Source organism: Muntiacus reevesi, chromosome 6 (assembly GCF_963930625.1).
Source record: "Muntiacus reevesi chromosome 6, mMunRee1.1, whole genome shotgun sequence".
Classification (NCBI taxonomy): domain Eukaryota; kingdom Metazoa; phylum Chordata; class Mammalia; order Artiodactyla; family Cervidae; genus Muntiacus; species Muntiacus reevesi.
Window position 1 is genome coordinate 9,401,896 of NC_089254.1, and position 22,474 is coordinate 9,424,369.

A 22,474-nucleotide genomic window follows, 5' to 3' on the forward strand; every position below is an offset into this window, starting at 1 on the left:
ACTTCTCAGGCTAGTTCTCTCTGTATATAAAATGCAGCTGATAAAGACTTCAGGTTCTACACCAGCCTTGGGGTAATTTAGGAAGCTCATCAAAGGCCTGTTCATACCAGTTAGCCTTGTTAAAAGTAACTAGTCACCTGTCAGGGAACTGACATACTCTGAGCACTCTAGGCAACACTCCAGCTCAGCTGTGGCCCGTTTACCTGACCCTAGAGCGCGGGGCTTGCTCGCCCCCCAGTGAAGCCCCTGACCAGTCAGGCTGTCCCCACATGGCCCCTAAGGCTGATGGAGCTCCTGCCCAGCATTTGGGAGGAGGCTGTGCTGCTGCGAGGTCCTGCGCCTCCTGAATCCGTGCGTGGCTTTCCCTTGACCAAAGGACTCCAAAATCCTTACTAAATTGCTTGAGTTTTTATCATTGACAGTTTTGGTGAGGACATGGGTCCTGACAGCTCACTGGAAAAGACCCTGATGCTGGGAGAGATGGAGGGCAGAAGGAGAAGGGGGCGACAGAGGACGAGATGGCTCTACTGCACCCATGATGCAAAGAACAGGAACCTGGGCAACCTCCAGGGAGTGGTGAGGGACAGGGGGGCCCGGCTTGCTTCATGCGTGGGGTGGCAGTCAGAGACAAGGGGCGACCGAACCACAACACAGGGCCTGCAGACGCTGCTGGAGATGCCGGGGGCTCCCGACTGCGGCCAAGGGAGCCCGGAAGCCCTTGGATTTCACGGTCTCTGCCGCTCGCCAGGATGCTCTTAGTTGGCCTTCTGAGCTCTTCAGGTTTGTCTAGATCCTTCCTGGAGGACAACTGGAGCATGAGAAGCTCCAGGTCTCGTGGGCGACAGCACTGGGACTTGGCAGACAACCTCCTCTGCAAGGTAAGCGCTTCGGGGAGGCCCTGCCAGGTCCTTGCCCCTTGCCTCGCTCTGTGATTGGTTCTTTCTGGGCCGCCTGAGGGGGGACCTTGTGGGTCCCATCTGAGATGACCTTGTCTTTTTTTTTTTTAATTTTTAAAAAAATTAAAAAAAATTTTTTTTTTTAATTAGTTGGAGGCTAATTACTTCGCAACATTGCAGTGGGTTTTGTCATACATCGACATGAATCAGCCATGGAGTTACATGTGTTCCCCATCCCGATCCCCCCCCACACCCCTCACCCGATTCCCCTGGGTCCTCCCAGTGCACCTGGCCCGAGCACCTGTCTCATGCATCCCACCTGGGCCGGTCTTTTTTTTTAAAGATTAAACTTTCTGGGTAACAAAGGCAGAAGGGACGCTCAGCCTGGGTGCCCCACTGGGAAGACCCACCCAGCAAGACCTCGAGCCAGGTGGGGGGAGCTGCAGGTCCCAGGCACAGACACGTCCCTGGTGGGCACAGAGGGTCTGGCTGCCCGAGGAGCTGCCCTGGGGAAGACGGTTCTGGGGTGGCCGCGGCCCAGCCTGAGGCTCAGCTGAGTGGGGCACTCGGTGGGGGTGACTCCTTTCTCATGGGTTGAGCCTGTGAGCAGAGGCCACACTCGGGGCCGCACCCCCCTCCCCTCCCACCCACAGGTGCCCACGGGTGCAGGCGTCCTAATGCATGCACACGCCCAGGCGGGGTGGTGTCCCCCTCCTCACCCCTCTCCTCCCACAGCCAGCACGCTGGCCTTCGCCATCAGTAATAGTGCTCGTAACTCGGAAGGACGGGGTGCAGACTGGCCTGTCTTGGGTTGACGTGTGCTATCGTTTGATGTATTCTGGCTAGTTTTTGGTTTGTTTTTTTTTTTTATTTTGTGTGAGACCATGAAAACTCAGTGTTTTTATTACGCTTGTGCTTATGACGGGAGGTCTGAGAAGGCACTTCTGAAGGTTTTTTCCTACCAGTCGTTGTCATTTTTATCGAGTCTTTATTTTTTTTTTTTTTATTTTTTAGTTCTACTAGTTTCTTGCTACCAACCCATCTCCCTCCATGCTCATGCACACACGGTCAGTCATGTAATCCCATGGACTTCAGCCCGCCAGACTCCTCTGTCCATGGATTTTTCCAGGCAAGAATACTGGAGTGGGTTGCCATTTCCTTCTCCATAGTTTTTGTTTTTTACTGTATATTTAGAGTAATAAAATCACACAGCAATTTAGAAAAAAAAGACAGCCAGACACACTAAGTCTGGTTGAATTGGGATCATTGCAACAAGGAATAATAATGGGGACCTGTCGACCTAAGGGAAGCAAGATGGCAAAGTGTGAGGAGACTCGAGAAGCATCAAGATGAGTCCACAGTGTAAACTGCTCTGGAACTTGCGGAAGTAAGTGGAGACCAGAACAGTCCATGGGGTCCCAGAGAGTTGGACACGACTGAGCAACTTCACTTTCACACATAGTTACAAACTTTTCTTGTGATGAAAAATTTTAAGATTTAACAACTTGTCAGATATATGATGCAGTGTTATTAATTATAGTCACCGTGCTGTGTATACATCATATCCTCATGACTTATAGCTGGAAGTTTGTATCTTTTGACTTTACCCCTTTCGCCACCTCTCCATCCCATCTCCACCTCTTGCAATTAGCAATTCATTCTCTGTATATGAGGTCATGTTTTTATTATTATTTTTTAGATTCTCCACATAAGTGAAATTGTATGGTTTGATTTCTCTGACTTATTTCACTTAGCTTAATGCCCTCAAGGTCCATCTATCTTGCTGCAAATTACAAGATTTAAATCTTTTTAGTTATTTATATCTTTTTATAAGGCTGGTTAATACTGTGTATACATACTGCCATTGCTTTATCCATTCACCCATCAGTGAACACTTATTTCAGTAACTCGGCTCTTGTAAATAATGCTGCAGTGAATACGGGGGTGCTTGTATATTTTTGAACTAGTGTTTCTTGTTTTCTCTGGACAAAGACCCAGAAGTGGGACTGCTGGATCATATGGTAGTTCTATTTTTTATTTTTTCAGAAACCTTTATACTGTCTTATATAGTGGCTGCATCCATTTACATTTTCATCCACAGTGCACAAGGGTTTCATTTTCTCCACATCCTTGTCAACATTTTTTATTTCTTGTACTTTTGATAACAGCCATTCTAACAGATGTGAGTGGTTATCTGATTGTGTCTTTGATTTGCATTTCCCTGATCGGTGATGTTGAACATCCTTCCATGTACCTGTTGGCCATTTGTATGTCTTCTTTGAAAAAAATGTCTAGATCCTCTGCTCATTTTCTAGATTATTTCATTATTTTTGCTGTCAAGTTCAATGAGTTCTTAGTATATTTTGGATATTAATCCCTTATCAGAAATACCTGCAAATGTTTTCTGACACTGGTAGTTTACCTTTTCATTTTGTTGATGGCTTCCTTTGCTGTGCAGAAGCTTTTAGTTTGATGTAGTTCAGCATGTTTATTTTTGCTTTTGTTGCCTTTGCTTATGGAGATCACCCTTCTTCTAGGAGTTTTATGATTTCGGGTCTTGCATTTCAGTCTTTAATCCACTTTGAGTTAAGTTTTGTGTGTGGTATAAGATAATGTTCCATTTGTTTGTGTGTGGCTGTCCAGTTTTCCCCTTACCATTTATTGAAGATACTCTCCTTTCACTATTTCATGTTCTTGGCTTTGTCATAAATAGGCCATAAATATGTGGGTTTGTTTCTGGGCTCTTAGGTTCCATTGATCTATGTGTCTGTATTTATGGCAGTGCTATTACTGTTTTGATTATTATAGTTTTAAATCAGAGTATGATACCTCCAGATAAGTTTAAGATCCTTTGGTTCTTTGAAGGCTTTTGTGGTTTCATACAAGTTTCTACTTCTGTGAAAAATGCCATGGGAATTTTGATAGGGATTCCATTGAATGTGTAGATTGCTTTGGTTATAGTCTTCATGCACTCTATCAGATCTACTCCCTTGAATCTATTTGTCACTTCCACTGTATAATTATAAGGGATTTCATTTAGGTCATACCTGAATAACCTAGTGATTTTCCCTACTTGTTTCAATTTAAGTCTGAATTTTGCAATAAGGAACTCATGATCTGAGCCACAGATAGCTCCTGAGTTGTCTTTTGGCTGACTTCATAGAGCTTCTCCATTTTCAGCTGCAAAGAACATAATCAATCTGATTTCAGTATTAACCATCTGGTGATGTCCATGTTTAGAGTCTTCTCTTGTGTTGGTGGAAGAGCGTGTTTCCTATGACCAGTGTGTTCTCTTGGCAAAACTCTTATTAGCCTTTGCCCTGCTTCATTCTGTAGTCCAAGGCCAAACTTGCCTGTTTCTCCAGGTATCTCTTGACTTCCTACTTTTGCATTCCAGCCCCTTACGATGAAAAGGACATCTGTTTTGGTGTTAGTTCTAGAGGTCTTGTAAGTCTTCACAGAACTGTTAAACTTCGGCTTCTTTGGCATTAGTGGTAGGGGCATAGACTTGGATTACTGTGATGTTAAATGGTTTGCCTTGGAAACAAACTGAGGTCATTCTGTTGTTTTTTATTGCACCCATGTACTGCATTTCGGACTCTCCTTGTTGATTATGAGGGCTACTCCATTTCTTCTAAGGGATTCTTGCCCACAGTAGTGGATATAATGGTCATCTGAGTTAAATTCACCATTCCAGTCCACTTTAGCTCGCTGATTCCTAAAATGTCAATGTTCAGTCTTGGCATCTTCGGTTTGACCACTTCCAATTTGCCTTGATGCATGGAACTAAGATTCCAGGTTCCAATGCAATATTGTTCTTTAGAGCATCGGACTTGACTTTCACCATCCCACATCCACAAGTGGGCGTTGTCCCCAGTAGCATACTGGCCTATTGGCCATCTACCAACCTGGGGGGTTCAGTGTCCTATCTTTTTGATTCAGTTATGTATATACCTATATCCCTTATTTTGTAGATTATTTTACCATATAGGTTATTTCACAGTATTGAGTAGAGTTCTCTGTGCTATGGTATCTGCTATACTGTACATCATTGTTATTATATATTTTATATATAATAGTATATATGTTAATCCTAAACTCCTAATTTATTCCTCCCCCCACTTTTCCCTCCTTGTAACCATAGGTTTTTTTGTTTCCTAAGTCTGTGAATCTGTTTTCATAAATAAGTTCATTTGTGTCATTTTTTTTAGATTCCACATATAAGTGATATCATATGATATTTATCTTTGACTTATTTTGATTTCTATGATAATCTCTAGGTTCATCAGTTCAGTTCAGTTGCTCAGTCATGTCTGACTCTTTGCAATCCCATGGACTGCAGCACTCCAGGCTTCCCTCCATCACCAACACCTAGAGCTTACTCAAACTCATGTCCATCGAGTCAGTGATGCCATCCAACCATCTCATCCTCTGTCATCCCCTTCTCTTCCCGCCTTCAGTCTTTCCCAGCATCAGGGTCTTTCCCAATGAGTCAGATCTTCGCATCAAGTGGCCAAAGTATTGGAGTTTCAGCTTCAGTCCTTCCAGTGAATATTCAGGACTGATTTCCTTTAGGATGGATTGGTTGGATCTCCTTGCAGTCCAAGGGACTCTCAAGAGTCTTCCCCAACACCACAGTTCAAAAGCATCAATTCTTTGGCACTCAGCTTTCCTTATAGTCCAACTTTCATATCCATACATGACTACTGGAAAAACCATAGCTTGACTAAACGGACCTTTGTTGGCAAAATAATGTCTCTGCTTTTTAATATGCTGTCTAGGTTAGTCATAACTCTTTTTCCATCATGTTGCTAGAAATGCCATTGTTTCATTTTTTTTTTTGGAAACCAAGAATTTTCATCTTTTATTTATGCATTTCTTGACCACAACTATTACAATGCTGAGTTTTTCACATTTCCAAAGTAATGCCTCATCCATTGCCATGTTATCTTATTCCAAATTACTAAGTAAGGTGGAACTTTTCCAGTTATACAAACAATAAAACTCTTAGATTTCACCCATAGCATTGGTGTTTGAGCAATATCACTCAGAAGTCTGGATTACAAAGCTACTTAAATCTTCTATTAAAAGGAGCAATATTTTAAAAATTTTCCAAGATACTGCATAGAACACAAAAACACAAATATGTTACGCGCAGTGTTGTCTGCAGCCCTGCCCCAACCTTCTACTATTTAGAACGTGAACTTCTTTTTAACAACAAAGTGAGGAATCTGCCTCAGACTCTTGGAGCGGGAGGAACTGCTGGCTAAGGCACTGGAGCGGGCCCTGGCCCGGGCAGCAATACGAGCCTTGGCTGAAGCTCTAGCTTCAGCTCTCTCTCCCTCATCTCTCAAAGCCGGCTCATACAAGGATGGGCAGGCAGTGGGGACCACATTATGGATCGTAGCCATAAACTCTAGCACTTTCATCTTGGTGGTTTCAGCGTGGGCTCTAGAACCCCACAGGAACCCACAGCATGGAGGATCACTATTGAACACCTGACGGTATTCTAGGTACTTCTCCTGCACTAAATCTTTGGTAATGAGCTTCTTAGGCATCCCCAAAATGAAGTGCTTCCTCCCCTCATATAACCCCATCACGTTCAGGATTTCCCAGAATTGCTCCTCACTAGCACAACTGCACTACATGAAGATCACACCCAGAACAGCCATCAGCAGGCCTGTCTTGGGAATCTCGATCCGATTTCTCAGCCTTGCATCGCAGCTTGCTTCCATTTTTACACCATTATAACCACCTTCTCATCTATATGGCCTCTGTGGATGGACTCAGTGGATGAAGTACTTGTGGCTGTCTGAACACCCAGATCCTGGGGCTCAACTTGGGCCTGGCGGCGTCTCTCACGGGTACGAGGCTTGCTCTTCTGACCCTGAGGCATGATGCCTTTCAACAAAGGCAGCAGGCAAGTGGGCAGGTGACTCAGTGACCGTAATCCCCGGCAGAGGCTGGAGCTTCTCCCTGGACTCTTTAATGAAGGGGCCCCTCAGACGACACGGGCGGAAGTGGTCCTGGGTCAAATCCTTGCCCCACCGGAGCTCCTCCCACAGCCTGTTTCCTTCTTTTTATAGCTGAGTAATATTCTACTCTATGTATATATCACGTCGTCTTTATCCATTGCTGTTGATAGACATTTAGGTTGCTTCCTTGTCTTGGCTGTTGTAAATAGTGCTGCAATGAACACTGAGGGACGTATATCTTTTTGAAGTATGCTTTTCTCCAGATATATGCCCAGGTGTGGGATTGCTAGATCATGTGGTAGTTCTATTTTTAGTTTTTTAAGGAACTTCCATACTGTTCTCTGTAGTGGCTGTACCAATTTACATTCCCACTAATAGTGTATAAGGGTTAATTTTGAGTTTATTTTTGCATATGCTGTTAGAGGATGTTCTCATTTCATTCTATTACACACAGCTGTCCCATTTTCCATTTTCTTATTGAAGACACTGTCTTTTATCTGTTGTATATTCTTGCCTCTTTTGTCAGCAGGTGACCGTAAGTGTGTGGGTTTATCTCTGGGCTTCCTATTCTGTTCCATTGATCTATATTTTTGTGCCAAATTCTGACACACAAACAGGAGTCTGATAGCACAGTTTACTGGACGGCATTATTTGTTGAGTTCACTGCCATTTTAGATCTCTTATGAAAAAGCTAGGTATTGACTGGAAAAGAGTTGGATCCTGGTAATTGGGATGTCCCAATTACTGTCCCAATAAAACTGGAGTCCCTTTTATCCCCAGCCTTTTGAGATCTTGCTTGATGATGACCCAGCCGGTGTCCCTTGCTTGAATACCCAAATCACCTCCATCTGTGTGGGATCCGCCTTGTAAAAGGAAGCTCCTTCTATTGTCCTGTCCCTACTACATGCCCCAGGGAGACAGTAAGTCAGTGTAGGAGAAGGCTTAGACAAGCACTATGTATTTGCCTTTTACATGCAAAATCTAAAGAATATATTTGGAGGTAGAGACCTTGGGTGCTAGGCTAAGCAGCACTCATGTCTGACTCTTTGTAACTCCATGCACTATAGCCCGCCAGGCCCCTCTGTCCATGGGCTTCTCCAGGCAAGAACACTGGGGAGGGTTGCCATGTGCTCCTCCAGGGGTCTTCCTGACCCAGGGATCAAACCCTCATCTCTGGGGTCTCCTGCATCGGCAGGCAGATGCTTTACTGCTAGAGCAACCTGGGAAGCCAGGTTCAGTCAGTCAGTCAGTTCAGTCGCTCAGTCGTGTCTGACTCTCTACGACCCATGGACTGCAGCACGCCAGGCCTCCCTGTCCATCACCAACTCCTGGAGTTTACTCAAACTCATGTCCATTGAGTCAGTGATGCCATCCAACCGTCTCATCCTCTGTCATCCCCTTCTCTTCCCACCTTCAATCTTTCCCTGCATCAGGGTCTTTTCAAATCAGTCAGCTCTTCACATTAGGTGGCCAAAGTATTGGCGTTTCAGCTTCACGATCAGTCCTTCCAATGAATATTCAGGACCAATTTCCTTTAGGATGGACTGGTTGGATCTCCTTGCAGTCCAAGGGACTCTCAAGAGTCTTCTCCAGCACCACAGTTCAAAAGCATCAGTTCTTTTGTGCTCAGCTTTCTTTATGGTCCAACTCTCACATCCATACATGACCACTGGAAAAACCATAACTTTTGACTAGACGGACCTTTGTTGGCAAAGTAATGTCTCTGCTTTTAAATATGCTGTCTGGGTTGGTCATAACTTTCCTTCTAAGGGGTAAGCATCTTTTAATTTCATGACTGCAGTCACCATCTGCAGTGATTTTGCAGAGCCCCCCAAAATAAAGTCAGCCACTGTTTCCCCATCTATATGCCATGTAGTGATGGGACCGGATGCCCTGATGTTAGTTTTCAGAATGTTGAGTTTTAAGCCAACTTTTTCATTCTCCTCTTTCACTTTCATCAAGAGGCTCTTTAGTTCTTCTTCACATTCTGCCATAAGGGTGGTGTTATCTGCATATCTGAGGTTATTGATATTTCTCCTGGCAATCTTGATTCCAGCTTGTGCTTCATACAGTCCAGCATTTCTTTCACAGACTCACCACACACTCTCACACTATTACTCTATCCCTTATGGCATTTGCTCCTGATCACAAAAGTCGCCTTATAGTGAATTCCCTAGACTTAATGTAAATTCCCCTCACCTGGAAACAGCTGGGCTTCTGGGGATATAACTGACTGTGAAGTTGGAATTCCTTTCTGCAAGATGCAGTACACAGTATATATACTGTATTAAGGCCCATGGCCTTAACAGAAGGCGCTAAGGAGCTGGGAACCAAAGTGCAAGGGAAAATGACGTCTCAGTTAATTCCTAGTGACTGAAACATCTTTGCTTGCCTTTCTTGTGATTCTGGGCTTTGTGAATTTAGAGGTAAACAAAGGAGGCATGCTTCTGGGAAGGGAACACAGTGATGATTCCAGTGGTTTGAAAGGGGAGGATTTACCATGTTGGCTGAGTGAATACGAGGCTGTTGCTATACGATGGGTGATGGGAGAAGAATGGCTGGACCCTTGTGATACTGAGTATGCACGGTTAATTGAATGGAGGACACCTGCAATCTTAGGTCACCAAAGGCGAAGATGGAAATGACAGCTTAGACCACCCTACTTAGTAAAGGCCTCTGATCCACTAAATGCTAGCTGCTCAGTCATGTCCTACTCTTTGTGATGCTATGGCCTGTAGCCCACCAGGCTTCTCTGTCCATGGGATTCTCCAGGCAAGAATACTGGAGTGGGGTGCCATTCCCTTCTCCAGGGATTTCTTCCCAAGTCAAGGATCGAATCCAGGTCTCCCACATTGCAGGCAGATTCTTTACCAGCTGAGCCACCAGGGAAGCTTCTAATCCACTAATGTGAGGGCTGAAGTCAGAGGAACATGGAATAAATAACAGAAGAGAGAAACAAAACCTTTCAGCCATGACCGAACAATTGGCTGCAAAAAGGGCAGTGGTTACAGCCGATACATTTCTATTTGCTCTCATGTGTTTATTTGCATAGTCCACTGGCCTTTCTCCTCTCCCCTCACCACATTATGACATACAGCTCGTATTGATGGTAGTGACATTACAGTTTAGTTCATAGGGCACGGCAGGACAGACTTGTCATGGAGCTGGCGGGGAGGACTGTACCTCGTTCAAGCTCCTGGCCTGGCAGCTGGACGTAGTTTATGTTAGGGGATGTCATTTCGCTTCTGATTGAAGGAACAACTCAGTTTATTTAAATTGTGTGCGAATTCTACATTTGCAGATAAAAAGAACAGATCATTGGATTAGTAGATAACTGAATTTTTTATTTCCAAAATAATCAAGGTGTTAAGCATAAAACTTATCAAATGAAAGAAAGATGTTGAATATGCAATCATGAATTCTAATAAATGTATTTAATTACATTCTCTTTTCTTCAAAGGAGAAAAAAAATCAGTTATTCTATGTGGCCAATATTATTTCAGTAAGAATTTACATATATAGGAAATAAAATACAGAATCTGTTATAAATATCTCAATTTATTTTAAAGTATTACTGTCAAGTAATCCTGATCATTAGATAACAGGTTTAACAATCTTTGATTTTATAGATTATCAAGTTAAATTAAAAGAAATGTACAGATGACATTTTCATTGTTACAACACAGGGACAAACACCACACACACACACACACACACAAAGTCAGAAGTATATTTTATGCCAGGGTTACTTTCTGTCCAGGTCGAAACACTGTTCCACTTTGATTTTTTCTCTTCTTTGGATTTTGAAAGCTTTCATACCTTATTAAAAAAAAAAAGATAACATTTAATACTTATAAATGCTGAACTTACAAAACATAAAACAATGGATTGCTGCAAACAAGTTTTTAAGAAACAAAAGACAGTTCTTATAAGAGTTTTTAAAAGTTGAACACTCCAATAGAAAAGGAACAAAGAGGATGAACAGACAAATTAGAAAAGATACGAATGACAATGATCAACCGCTAAATTTTAATCAGAGAAATGTAAAATTTTAAGATACATAATACAACTGTTCTCGAAATTGGCCAAGTTTAGAGAAATACTAAAATATTTAACATTAGGGTATGGTTAGGCTGGTACTATAATTATATTACTATTGCAACACACATTTCTGAAAGACACTTTGGCAGTAGATTTCAAAAGCATTAAAAAAAAAATGTGAATAAACTGATGCGACAGCTCCTATCCCAGTGAAATAATTAAGGATATGTGCAAACATAGGTAGGAGAATGTTTATCACATCGCTTATAGTGAAAACCTAAGTCCACGCTCTTTCCAGTGCCCTTTTAAGGCTGACGCAGTGCCTTAAGAGGCTAACACAGGAGGGTAAAGAAAGTCTCCATAAAACCTAGAGAAGAGACTTTTAGAACTCTTCTCTGGATCCTGTCTGGAGTCACAACTGAACCGGAAGATTTTAAGTCTTAGCACTTACTAGTATGTGTACAGTTAATACCAAAGTCATTAAATTTAAACTTGACCTTCAAAAAATAAATAAATAAACTTACTGCGATAATTAAAAAAAAACACCTAAGTCCAAAAATTGGATGTTACGCCATTAGCTGTACTACATAAAATGACAAAATAGTAAATGTACTTAAAATGTGAAAGACTGTTAAAGACGTGTGGGTGGATGGGGATAGCAATATGTGCAGAGTGTCTTATTTTATTAACAGAAAACAAGCGTACAAATGAGATTTGGGAGGTAGTGAGGTTTAGGAAATCTGCTGGTTGTTTTTTTTCCCCCTTTGTTTCCTGATTTTTCTACAGTAAGCACATTTTTGTTGAAGGGGAGCAGAATATGGCCCCCCAGTGAGCCACTCTGGCACGTGGGTTATCTTGAGCTGACGGGAATCGAGACGCGGCAGGAAAAGCCTTCTGCCTGTCTCTTCACTGCCTCACAGAACTGAGACGGGCCTGCACCAGACAGAGCCACTAGCAGACATGACTCTCATCTGCTGGCGGGGCGGACCTCTGCTCCTCTCATCTCCTTGGGAACTGCCCTCTTCACCTCTGAAGCTTCAGGCCCCATCCCTTCCCTCAGTTAAGGACACTACAGAGCCTCAGCTCACTGACCGCCAAGGAGTCTTGTTTTTATGGGGGTCCTGTGTCTACAAAATTAGTTTATCACCTGTGAACATCCTATGTCAGTCAATTACAGACAACCCAAAGAACCCAGAAGGAAAGTTTTTGCTACCCCTGCAGTTTGGTGCATATGGGGGGCTCCCCTGGCTGCGGGTGGGAGATCCTGGGACCGTTGAGAAGAGCCAGTCAAGGGTTAGAATCCTTACCACGTCAGTCTCCTGGGTCTCTGCCTGCAGGTTCGGTGGAAGTGAAGGTGGGGAGAGTCCTTTTCTCAATTCAGAAGCAGAAGAAAAATTTTTGAGTGAACTAGAGCCCCACCAGTGTTCTTGCCTGGAGAATCCCAGGGACAGGGAGCCCGCTGGGCTGCCGTCTATGGGGTCGCACAGAGTCGGACACGACTGAAGCGACTTAGCAACAGCAGCGCCTTAGCTACAGCGACTCTGGGAGAGACACCTTCTGAGTACTCTTGTCTTCTGTTGATCCAGTTCTCCCCGAACACGGCTACTGTTTGCCCCCGGCTCTAGCCTTTGTGTCACGTCTCACGAGGAGGAAAACCAGAGAGAGATGCAGTGTGTGCCGTGTGCTTAGCTGCGTCCAGGTCTCTGCCACACCAGGGACTGTAGCCCGCCAGGCTCCTCTGTCCATGGGGACTCTCCAGGCAAGAATACTGGAGTGGGTTGCCATGCTGTCTTCCAGGGGGTCTTCCCAATGCAGGAATCGAACCAGGGTCTCCTGCATTGCAGGCAGATTCTTTACCAGCTGAGCCACCAGGGATAGGTTCTAATTTACACCCATTGTTCAAGCCCACTGGCCTCACAGACTGGTGAGTTCATGGTTCTAAAAGACGTGCATTTGTTTAGACACACTCTGCAGTGGGTCCCCTGTATTTAAACAGGTGAGGTTTCCTCTTGTCTTGTTCTATGTCTTGAGAGCTTGGCCTTGTGGCTGGTATGGGTTTGTGACTCTCTGTGGCTTAACCAGAGAGAAGCCAGCCAGAAGATTAAGTCTCAGCTTGCATCTGATGGGCATCAGGAAGACTCAGGGTCTGAGACAGTGAGAAGCAGCGTGCTCTCGGTCACTGTGCCAGCTCGTAGGGCATCTGCCTTACGGTGCCCCAGCCCGCAGGGGCCTCTGCTGGCTCAAGCGTCACTGCTGTCTGGGCGCAGGGAAGCCCCACTCCAGTAGCTCCTGTGCGTGCGGTGATGGGCAGGTCTGCAGCTGCAGCACCGCGCACCCTGGTAGGAGATGGGAGACTCCGTCTTCCCCGCCCCATTCTCACTGCCTCTGACCACGCAGGGCTCTGCTTTCTTTGGCTAGTTCTGTGAGGAAACTGTGGATCTTGTGAAAGCTACGTCTTTTGCACTCTTTTGGGACACTTCTTGTGGTCTTTCATGGTTAAGTCATAAAAAGGGTTGCAGGTTACAGTCACCATTAAGACCCTGTCTGTCAGTGGCCAGATGGATCCTTTAAACTGGAGAAAACTTCTGTTTTTGAAAAACACATGAAAGAGCTCATGCTAAACAAGTATCTTATGTTGCCTATGGAAAGACAACAGTGAAAAGGAGGCACAAAGGAGAACAACAGCCAGCCTTGGGCCTGTGTGTGTCTGCAGGGCTTTCTCTTTCTGGCCTGTCTCCCCAGCTTCATCCATGTTGCTGCAAAGGCAATTATTCCACTTTTTTTGGCTAAGTAATATTCCGGGGTGTGTGTGTGTGTGTGTGTGTATATATATATAGACACACCGCAGCTTCTTTATCCATTCATGTCAATGGATGTCCAGGTTGTTTCCATGTCTCAGCTCAGAGAAGCAAAAAGCAAAGGAGAAAAGGAAAAATATACCCATTCGAATGCAGAGTTCCAAAGACTAGCAAGGAGAGAGAAGAAAACCTTCCTCAGTGATCAGTGCAAAGAAATAGAGGAAAACAATAGAATGGGAAAGACTAGAGATCTCTTTAAGAAGATTAGAGATACCAAGGTAACATTTCATGAAAAGATGGGACAATAAGGACAGAAGTGGTATAGACCTAACAGAATCAGAAGATATTAAGAAGAGGTAGCAAGAATACACAGAAGAACTGTACAAAAAAGATCTTCATGACCCAGATAATCACAATGATGTGATCACTCACATAGAGCCAGACATCCTGGAATGTGAAGTCAAGTGGGCCTCAGGAAGCATCACAACGAACAAAGCTAGTGGAGGTGATGGAATTCCAGTTGAACTATTTCAAATCCTAAAAGATGATGCTACGAAAGTGCTGCACTCAATATGCCAGCAAATTTGGGAAACTCAGCAGTGGCCACAGGACTGGAAAAGGTCAATTTTCATTCCAATCCCAAAGAAAGGCAATGCCAAAGAATGCTCAAACTACCGCACAATTGCATTCATCTCACACACCAGCAAAGTAATGTTCAAAATTCTCCAAGAGAGGCTTCAACAGGACGTGAACCATGAACTTCCAGATGTTCAAGCTGGTTTTAGAAAAGGCAGAGGAACCAGAGATCAAATTGCCAACATCTGGTGGATCGTCAAAATAAGCAAGAGAGTTTCAGAAAAACATCTATTTCTGCTTTATTGGCTATGCCAAAGTCTTTGACTGTATGGATCACAATAAACTGGAAAATTCTTCTAGAGATGGGAATACCAGACCACCATGACCTGCCTCTTGAGAAACCTGTATGCAGGTCAGGAAGCAACAGTTAGAACTGGTCATGGAACAACACACTGGTTACAAATCAATAAAGGAGTACGTCAAGGCTGTATGTCGTCACCCTGCTTATTTAACTTATATGCAGAGTACATCATGAGAAATGCTGGGCTGGATGAAGCACAAGCTGGAATCAAGACTGCCGGGAGAAATATCAATAACTTCAGATATGCAGATGACACCACCCTTATGGCAGAAAGTAAAGAACTAAAGAGCCTCTTGATGAAAGTGAAAGAGGAGAGTGAAAAAGTTGGCTTAAAACTCAACATTCAGAAAACTAATATCATGGCATCTGGTCCCATCACTTCATGGGAAATAGATGGGGAAACAGTGTCAGACTTTATTTTTGGGGGCTCCAAAATCACTGCAGATGGTGACTGCAGTCATGAAATTAAAAGATGCTTGCTCCCTGGAAGAAAAGTTATGGCCAACCTAGACAAAATATTAAAAAGCAGAGACATTACTTTGCCAACAATGGTCTGTCTAGTCAAAGCTATGGTTTTTCTAGTCATGTGTGGATGTGAGAGTTGGACTATAAAGAAAGCTGAGCGCCAAAGAATTGATGCTTTTGAACTGTGGTGTTGGAGAAGACTCTTGAGAGTCCCTTGGACTGCAAGGAGATCCAACCAGTCCATCCTAAAGGAAATCAGCCCTGAATATTCATTGGAAGGACTGATGCTGAAGCTCCAATGCTTTGGCCACTTGATGCGAAGAACTGACTCAATGGAAAAGACCCTGATGCTGGGAAAGATTGAAGGCGGGAGAAGAAGGGGACAACGGAGGATGAGATGGTTTGATGGCATCACTGACTCGATGGACATGAGTTTGAGTAAGCTCTGGGAGTTGGTGATGGACTGGGAGGCCTGGTGTTCTGCAGTCCATGGGGTCGCAAAGAATCGGATGCAACTGAACTGAAGATGTTAGCTGTAGCTTTACCATATATGGCCTTTGTTATATTGATGGTGTGTTTCTTCTGAAACAACTTTCTAGAGCCTTTTCATCATAAATGGATGTTGAATTTTGTCAACAGCTTTTTCTGCATCTATTACATATATCATGCCACTCCCATCAGCTGATAAACTTATGGGAGTTCCCTTGGATAACATTTGTTGCTTTTATATTTATTTATTTTACCGGTTTCATTCACTTTATTATTCTCTTTATAAAATAAAAATATGGAATGCTTCATGAATTTGCGTGTCATCCTTGCGCAGGGGCCATGCTAATCTTCTTTGTATCATTCCAATTTTAGTATATGTGCTGCTGAAGCGAGTTGCTTTTATATTTAATCTTTGTAATTTTTCTTTGTTGTATTCAATCTTTGAGTAATATGTATTTCAGCATGTTCCTTACACATGTTCCTACTTGGGTTTATCCTATCTGGACTCTTTATTCGTCCTAAATGTTGGTGACTGTTTCTCTTCCCATGTTAGGGAATTTTTCAGCTATTATCTCTTCAAATATTTTCTCAGATCCTTTCTGTCTCTCTTCTTCTTCTGGGAACTCTGTAATGCAAATATGGTGCCTTTAATATTGTCCTGGACGTCTCTTAGCCTGTTTTTGTCTTTTGTTGTGTTCCGTGGCAGTGATTTTCACTATTATCTTTTGGGTCACTTATCTGTTCTTCTGCCTCACTTATTCTATTGATTCCTTCTGGTGTATTTTTCATTTCATATTGTTCAACTGTTTGTTCCTTAGTTCTTCTCAGTCTTCAGCAAACACTTATTGTATCTTTCTCAATCCTTGCCTCCATTCTTTTTCTGAGATCTCTGATCACCTTCACTATTATTCTGAATTCTTCTTCCAGTAGGTTGGCTATCTTTATTTCACTTAGTTGTTCTGGGTTTCATCTTGTTCTTTATCTGGGACATATTCCTTTTCAATCTCATTTTGACTAACTTTCTGTGATTGCAGTTTCTGTTCCGCAGGAGTAGTTCCTCTGTCTGCCCCCTGGTGGTTGCGGCTATCTAAGAGGTTTGTGCACGCTTCCAGATGAGAGGGCTGATTCTGGCCCAGTGGTGGGTAGAGCTGGATTTCATCCCTCTGGTGCACAGGGCCATGTTCAGGGAGTCTTTAAGCCGATGGGGCGCTGATGTCTGCTGATGGGGCTCTGTGTTCCTGCCCTGTTGGTGGTTTGGCTTGAGGCGACGCAGCACTGGAACCTGCAGAGGCTAACGGCGGCCTGGGGAGGGTTCACACTAGCAAGTACATGCCAGTGTCTTTGTCCTTGCAGTGAGCCGCGGTCGCCACTCCCCCTGTCCCCCACCTCTGCAGGGGAGCACCCAGTACTAGCAGGTAGGTCTGTCCCTGTCTCTCATCGGGTCACTGCTCTTTTCCCCTGGGTCTCCGTATATATGAGACTGTGTGTGCGCCCTCTAAGAGCAGACTTTGTGTTTCTCCCCATCTTGTAGAAATACTGTGATCAAACCCCACTGGCCTTTAAAGCCAGATTCTCTGGGGGCTGGGCCCCCAAGCTGGGAAGGCTGATGTGGGGTTTAAAACTTTCACTCCTGTGGGATAACTTCTATGGCAGAATTGTTTCCAAGCTTGTGAGTCACCCACCCAGCAGGTGTGGAATTTGCAATAATGCCCCTCCTACCATCTTATTGTGGCTTTTGTCTTTGGATGTAGAATACCCAATTTTTTTGGTAAATGGTTGCTCACCAGTTAGTTGTGATTTTGGTGTTTCTGCAGGAAGAGTGTGAGCTCACACCCTTCTACTCTGCCATCCTGAGCTAATCCTCCTCCGTTCCCTTACTTTTAATCTACGCATGTCCTTTGCCCTAAGGCGGGTCTCTTACAGACAACATATTGTAGGCTATTGTAGTAATCTTTTGATTTCCTTCATAATTAAAAATCTTCATGTAGTTGGATGGTTGGGTCAGGCCCTTGATTCAGGCTGCAATCCAGTTTTTTGAGGAAATAAGAAACTGTGCATATTTTACAAGCTAGTCTCTGCAAAATGAGAAATGTGGCTCTAGAAACAATTCAAAAGTTCACCTCTCTTTACCAACCCCCAGACCTCCCCTATTGTTCTCAAAATGCTTGCAGGTAGTATAAAAGATCAGGATGTTAGAACTATGTAAATAATTACTCTAGATTTCTGATAATAAATATACCTCCAAACTCCTAGAAAGAGGAAATAATAAAAAGATAACATACTGAATGGGAAGAAATATTTGCAAATGATATGACCAATAAGTGGTTAATACCCAAACTATAAAGAGTAGATACAACTCAATATCAAAGAAACCTGAGAAAAAAATGGGCAAAGGATCTGAATAGACATTTTCCAAAGAAGACATTCTTTAGAGATGTTAGCCTTCTAACATCTTCCAATGAGAGAAATGCAAACCAAAAGCATAGTGAGATATCACCTCACAACTGTCAGAATGGCTATCATCAAAAAGACTATAGATAATAAAGGCAAGGATGAGGAGAAAAGGGGACCGTCTGACACTACTGGTGTAAACGAACGTTTGTGAAACCACTACAGAAAACAAAATGCAGGCTCCTTACAACATGGATGTTCCTCAAAAACTACAATGACAGAACTACCATATAACCAGTCATCTAATCTGGGTATGTATAGTAATATATAGTTTACTGTATATACGGTATTAATTAGTACACTAGATATTACTATGTATAGTAATACTAGTAATGTAGTGTAGTAATGCTATAAAGTATTAGTATACTCTATTTGCTATATATAGAATATTAAGTGTATAGTAAGTAATATAGTAGAAAAACAAATAGTAATTTAAAAAGATACATGCATTTTAATGTTCAAAGAAGCATTATTTAGAATTGCTAAGGTATGGAAGCAACAGAAGTATCCATCAATAAACAGCTGGCTTAATAAGATGTATGTATATACAATGGAATATTACTCAGCCATTAAAAAGACTGAAATGCTGCCATTTCATACAACATGGATGGACCTAGAGAATATCATCAGAAAAGGCAAATGCTGTTATCACTTACTTTGGAATCTAAAAAAGCAAATGAATGTATAAAACAAAACATAAATGGAGTCACAGATATACGGAACAAACTAGTGGTTACCAGATAAGAGAAGGAAGGAAAGGAGCAAGCCAGGGTTTGGGGATTAAGAGGTACAAACTATTCTGTATAAAATAAGGAACAAGGACTATATTGTTCATCACAGGGAAATGTAGTGGAGTGTAATCTATAAATATTGAATCACTATGTAGCACACCTGAAGCTAACACTGTAAATCAACTCGAAACACAAGCAGAAAACGTACTTTCTCCCTCTGTCCCCGTATGTATCCTAGGAGACAGCTAAAACACAATCACCTGGGACTGGGGGGAAAAGGAGCAGCAGCAGGAGAGGCTTTTTAAAAACTACAGACTTATACCAATTCCTGGGCTTCCCCAGGGGCTCAGATGGTGAAGAATCTGCCTGCAGTGCAGGAGACCTGGGTTTAATCCCTGGACTGGGAAGATCCCCTGGAGGAAGAAACAGCAACCCACCCTGGTATTCTTGCCTGGAGAAGTCCATGGGCAGAGAAGCCAGGCAGGCTACAGTCCATGGGGCTGCAAGAGCTGGACATGACTGAGCGACTTTCACACACACATAAAAACTCCCATGGTTTAAAGAGGAATGAATTTGGGTCATATGCAGTGATGTGGATGAACCTGGAGTCTGTCATACAAAGTGAAGTAAATCAGAACAAGCATTGCATATTATTGCATATACGTGGAATCTAGAATCTGAACTCAAGCGCATATATGATGAACCTAGGTGCAGGGCGGGAACAGAGAAGCAGATGTAGAGAGTGGACTTGGGGACGCGGTGGGGAGGGGAGGCTGGGATGGACTGAGCATCGCGGACGCACACACGACCACGTGTGGAACAGCTGTCGGAGCCGCTGCGCGACGGGAGCCCAGCTGGGCGCTCGGGTGCAACCTGGGGGGCGAGGGAGGCTTAGAGGGAGGGAGAGGACACGCGCGTGCAGACACCGGATTCGCGCTCCTAACAGCAGGGATTAACGCAGCACAGCAAGAGAGTCCAACTAAAAAACCTCCCAAGGCTAAAATCTGGGGAAGGAAGTTAAACAGGGCCTGTTTGTCTGTGTTTGGTATATCGATGTGTATGTGATATTTTGGATGAATACTGCAATAATTTGTAAAGTGATCTACTTAATTGGCTTAAAGAAAAAAGCAGCACAAATTTAATATTTCTCAACTCTCAGAAACATAATACACACTAATCCAAGTAAAGTGATCTGGGATACTGTCCATTAAAAAATTAAAGTATATCTGTTATGAAACTTGTCATGACAGTTAACTGCTTTAATATCCCATGAAATTTTCATAAGTAATCTAAATCATATTAAAAAAACTCATTCTTAAGTGAACTTCTCAATAAATTTTCATGGTATGTCTACTTTGTTTCCATAATCTCTTTGGTAACTTAAAACCTTAGTTTTGGTAAATGATGAAAATTCACTGGATATCTAGATCATTTCTAAATATGATAAAATACTAACTACTGAACATAGTATTGTTTACTTTTGGCTTCTTACAATGTAGAAACTAAAAATATTTCAAAGTATAAAGAAATATGTCCTATTCTACACTGAAGAATTGTACTGTTAAGGTGTAGTCTTCCGGAAATTATGAAATGTATGCAGTAATGTGCCAGTCTACAAAATGCTAGCGTGACAGTTCAAAATTACCAGAAATTAAGGTTTGTGTTAAGAAGTCTAATTAATGTATTAGAACTGAGACATTATAAGGAGAACAACTGTATGCAACTCTATTCTGATTGTTTCAGAATGGGAAAGAATAAAGGACAAATTAAATGAATACAGAAACTTGGGGAGAGGGAGGCTCTGTGTAGTCAAGATGGAATGAATTTACCACAGGGTTTTAAAAAAAAGTTTTAGTTTTATATACTACTGATATTAAAATGTTCTCCTTCAGGACAACAATGTTTTGGTCTGCTACTGCTGAAACTGTGTGAAAGGTTCTTTACCTTTCTAAGCAGTCTTCATAGAAAACATTTTTAAAAATCAAAATCCTATTTTATCCAAATAACTTCCTATGCCTCATGTCTTATTTCTTAAGTGTTTTGTTTTTACAACCATGTAACTCTGTATTTGCCTGCAAAGTCTCTGACACTATGGTTAAGCGAATAAGGATTTAACAGTAAGATACCTAAGACAGTACTGGTGTTTTAAAACCTCTTGATATTTTTGACAAACTTCCCCAAATTCTAAATAAGGTTTTTTGACTTTGAACTAACTGTGATTTTCCAGAGGTCCCCTGCAACATCTCAAGAGATCTGTTCCCTTTCTCCTTACAAAAAGAGAAAGATAAATTAGGCTTACTTGATATTATTACATTACACGGGAAGCACTGGCAAGAAAAAACACTACAAATGATACTCAAAGTTATATGGGTATGCTATTAATATGCCTTATGAATATTACATATTAGAAATTTAGGAATTTTATACAATTCCTGTAATTCCAGTTATCTTAAAATTGTATGTCACAGAAATAACCAACTTTCCTCACCAACGACAATATAGTGATGTTTCATCAGATTTTTAAAAAATTTTAGTAACTTTTTATTTTAGAAGAGCTTTATATTTACAGAAAAGTTGGCAAAGATAGTAAAGAGTTTCATCAAATCTTTAACCATGGTCATTTTTAAGTCTTTTGTCATTTATAATTATTGTAAAAGTGTTCCTGCAAAAGTGCTAGATCTTCAGTGAGACTCATGAGACGGACTCTTACAAGAGCTGATTTCTGATAACTCTGTTTATACCACTGACTTAGGTAAGAATTTGTAGAACTCTAATGGAGAAACTGATGGTTTCATAAAACTGCTAACAAAAGATCCATAAAAATTAATTACATGGGATTGAATGAACTACTGAGGATAGTTTTTATGACTTTGTGTTTATCAAGTATTGTTTTATTTTTGCAGATTTAAGGAAACCTTTTTCTTCTAAGCTATCAATAATTTGGTTAAGTATGCCTTTGTGAACAAAAATGAAACATGTTTTCTCCAACCTGATCCTTCCAGAATTCAGAAACTCTCAATAAATATTCCTATGGCTACAGTTATTTCCATAAGTTCAATAAGAATCCTTTCTCCTTGTAACAGGACGCAGCTGGAAGCACTGGTTATATTACCAAAGCTTTGACTGTAACGTCATATGTGAGAATGCATGGAGAACAGAAAAGACGGGACAATTTTAAGAAGCTAAGATTGATTTTATGGAACCAATAACGCCCCTTGGAAAACCCACCTGGTACCTTTTTTCAGAGTTCCCGGTAACCTTACCAGATAAGGTTAGGAAGGTCATTTCCTGGCAGGTATAGGGACTTCAGGGTATCTTGGGGACCTCCAAAAGAGAGGAATTTAACCCACCTGAATGTGGTTGACCCTTCAACAACACAGCAATGAGGGGCGCCCACCCCACCCCTCACTAACGACATAAATCTTCAGTCAGCCCTCTGTATCCACAGTTCTGCATCCACAGATCCAACAAGCCATGGATTGTGTAGTACTACAGTGAATGTTTACTGAAAATCTGAACACAAGTAGACTCATGTAATTCAAGTCCATGTTGTCTGAGGGTCAACAGGCTACAGCTACTGCAAGCAAATCTTATGGTAAGTACTTGCCTTGGCTTCCAAGCATCAAGTCTTTTAAAACATCAAACTGAGATTTCTTCTGAAAATTTCCAGCAAAAAGCACCTATATGGTCA

General features: G+C 42.3%; 1 protein-coding gene and 2 non-coding genes across 3 annotated transcripts in view; 1 reads left to right on the forward strand and 2 right to left on the reverse strand.

The window, feature by feature from the left end:
* Positions 1–10,082: 10,082 nt before the first annotated feature.
* Positions 10,083–22,474, reverse strand: part of PEX1 (peroxisomal biogenesis factor 1) — a 70,203-nt gene continuing 57,811 nt past the window's right edge. The window contains exon 24 of the mRNA XM_065938647.1: positions 10,083–10,690. Within this exon, the coding sequence (XP_065794719.1) occupies positions 10,606–10,690 (85 nt within the window). The 3' untranslated portion in view covers positions 10,083–10,605. The remainder of the gene's footprint in view (positions 10,691–22,474) is intronic.
* On the forward strand, positions 11,210–11,332 carry LOC136171298 (small nucleolar RNA SNORA26). Its single transcript, XR_010663838.1, has one exon. It is a non-coding gene; the product is annotated as a small nucleolar RNA SNORA26 (small nucleolar RNA).
* LOC136171248 (U6 spliceosomal RNA) lies at positions 15,891–15,993 on the reverse strand. The gene has a single exon (XR_010663799.1). It is a non-coding gene; the product is annotated as a U6 spliceosomal RNA (small nuclear RNA).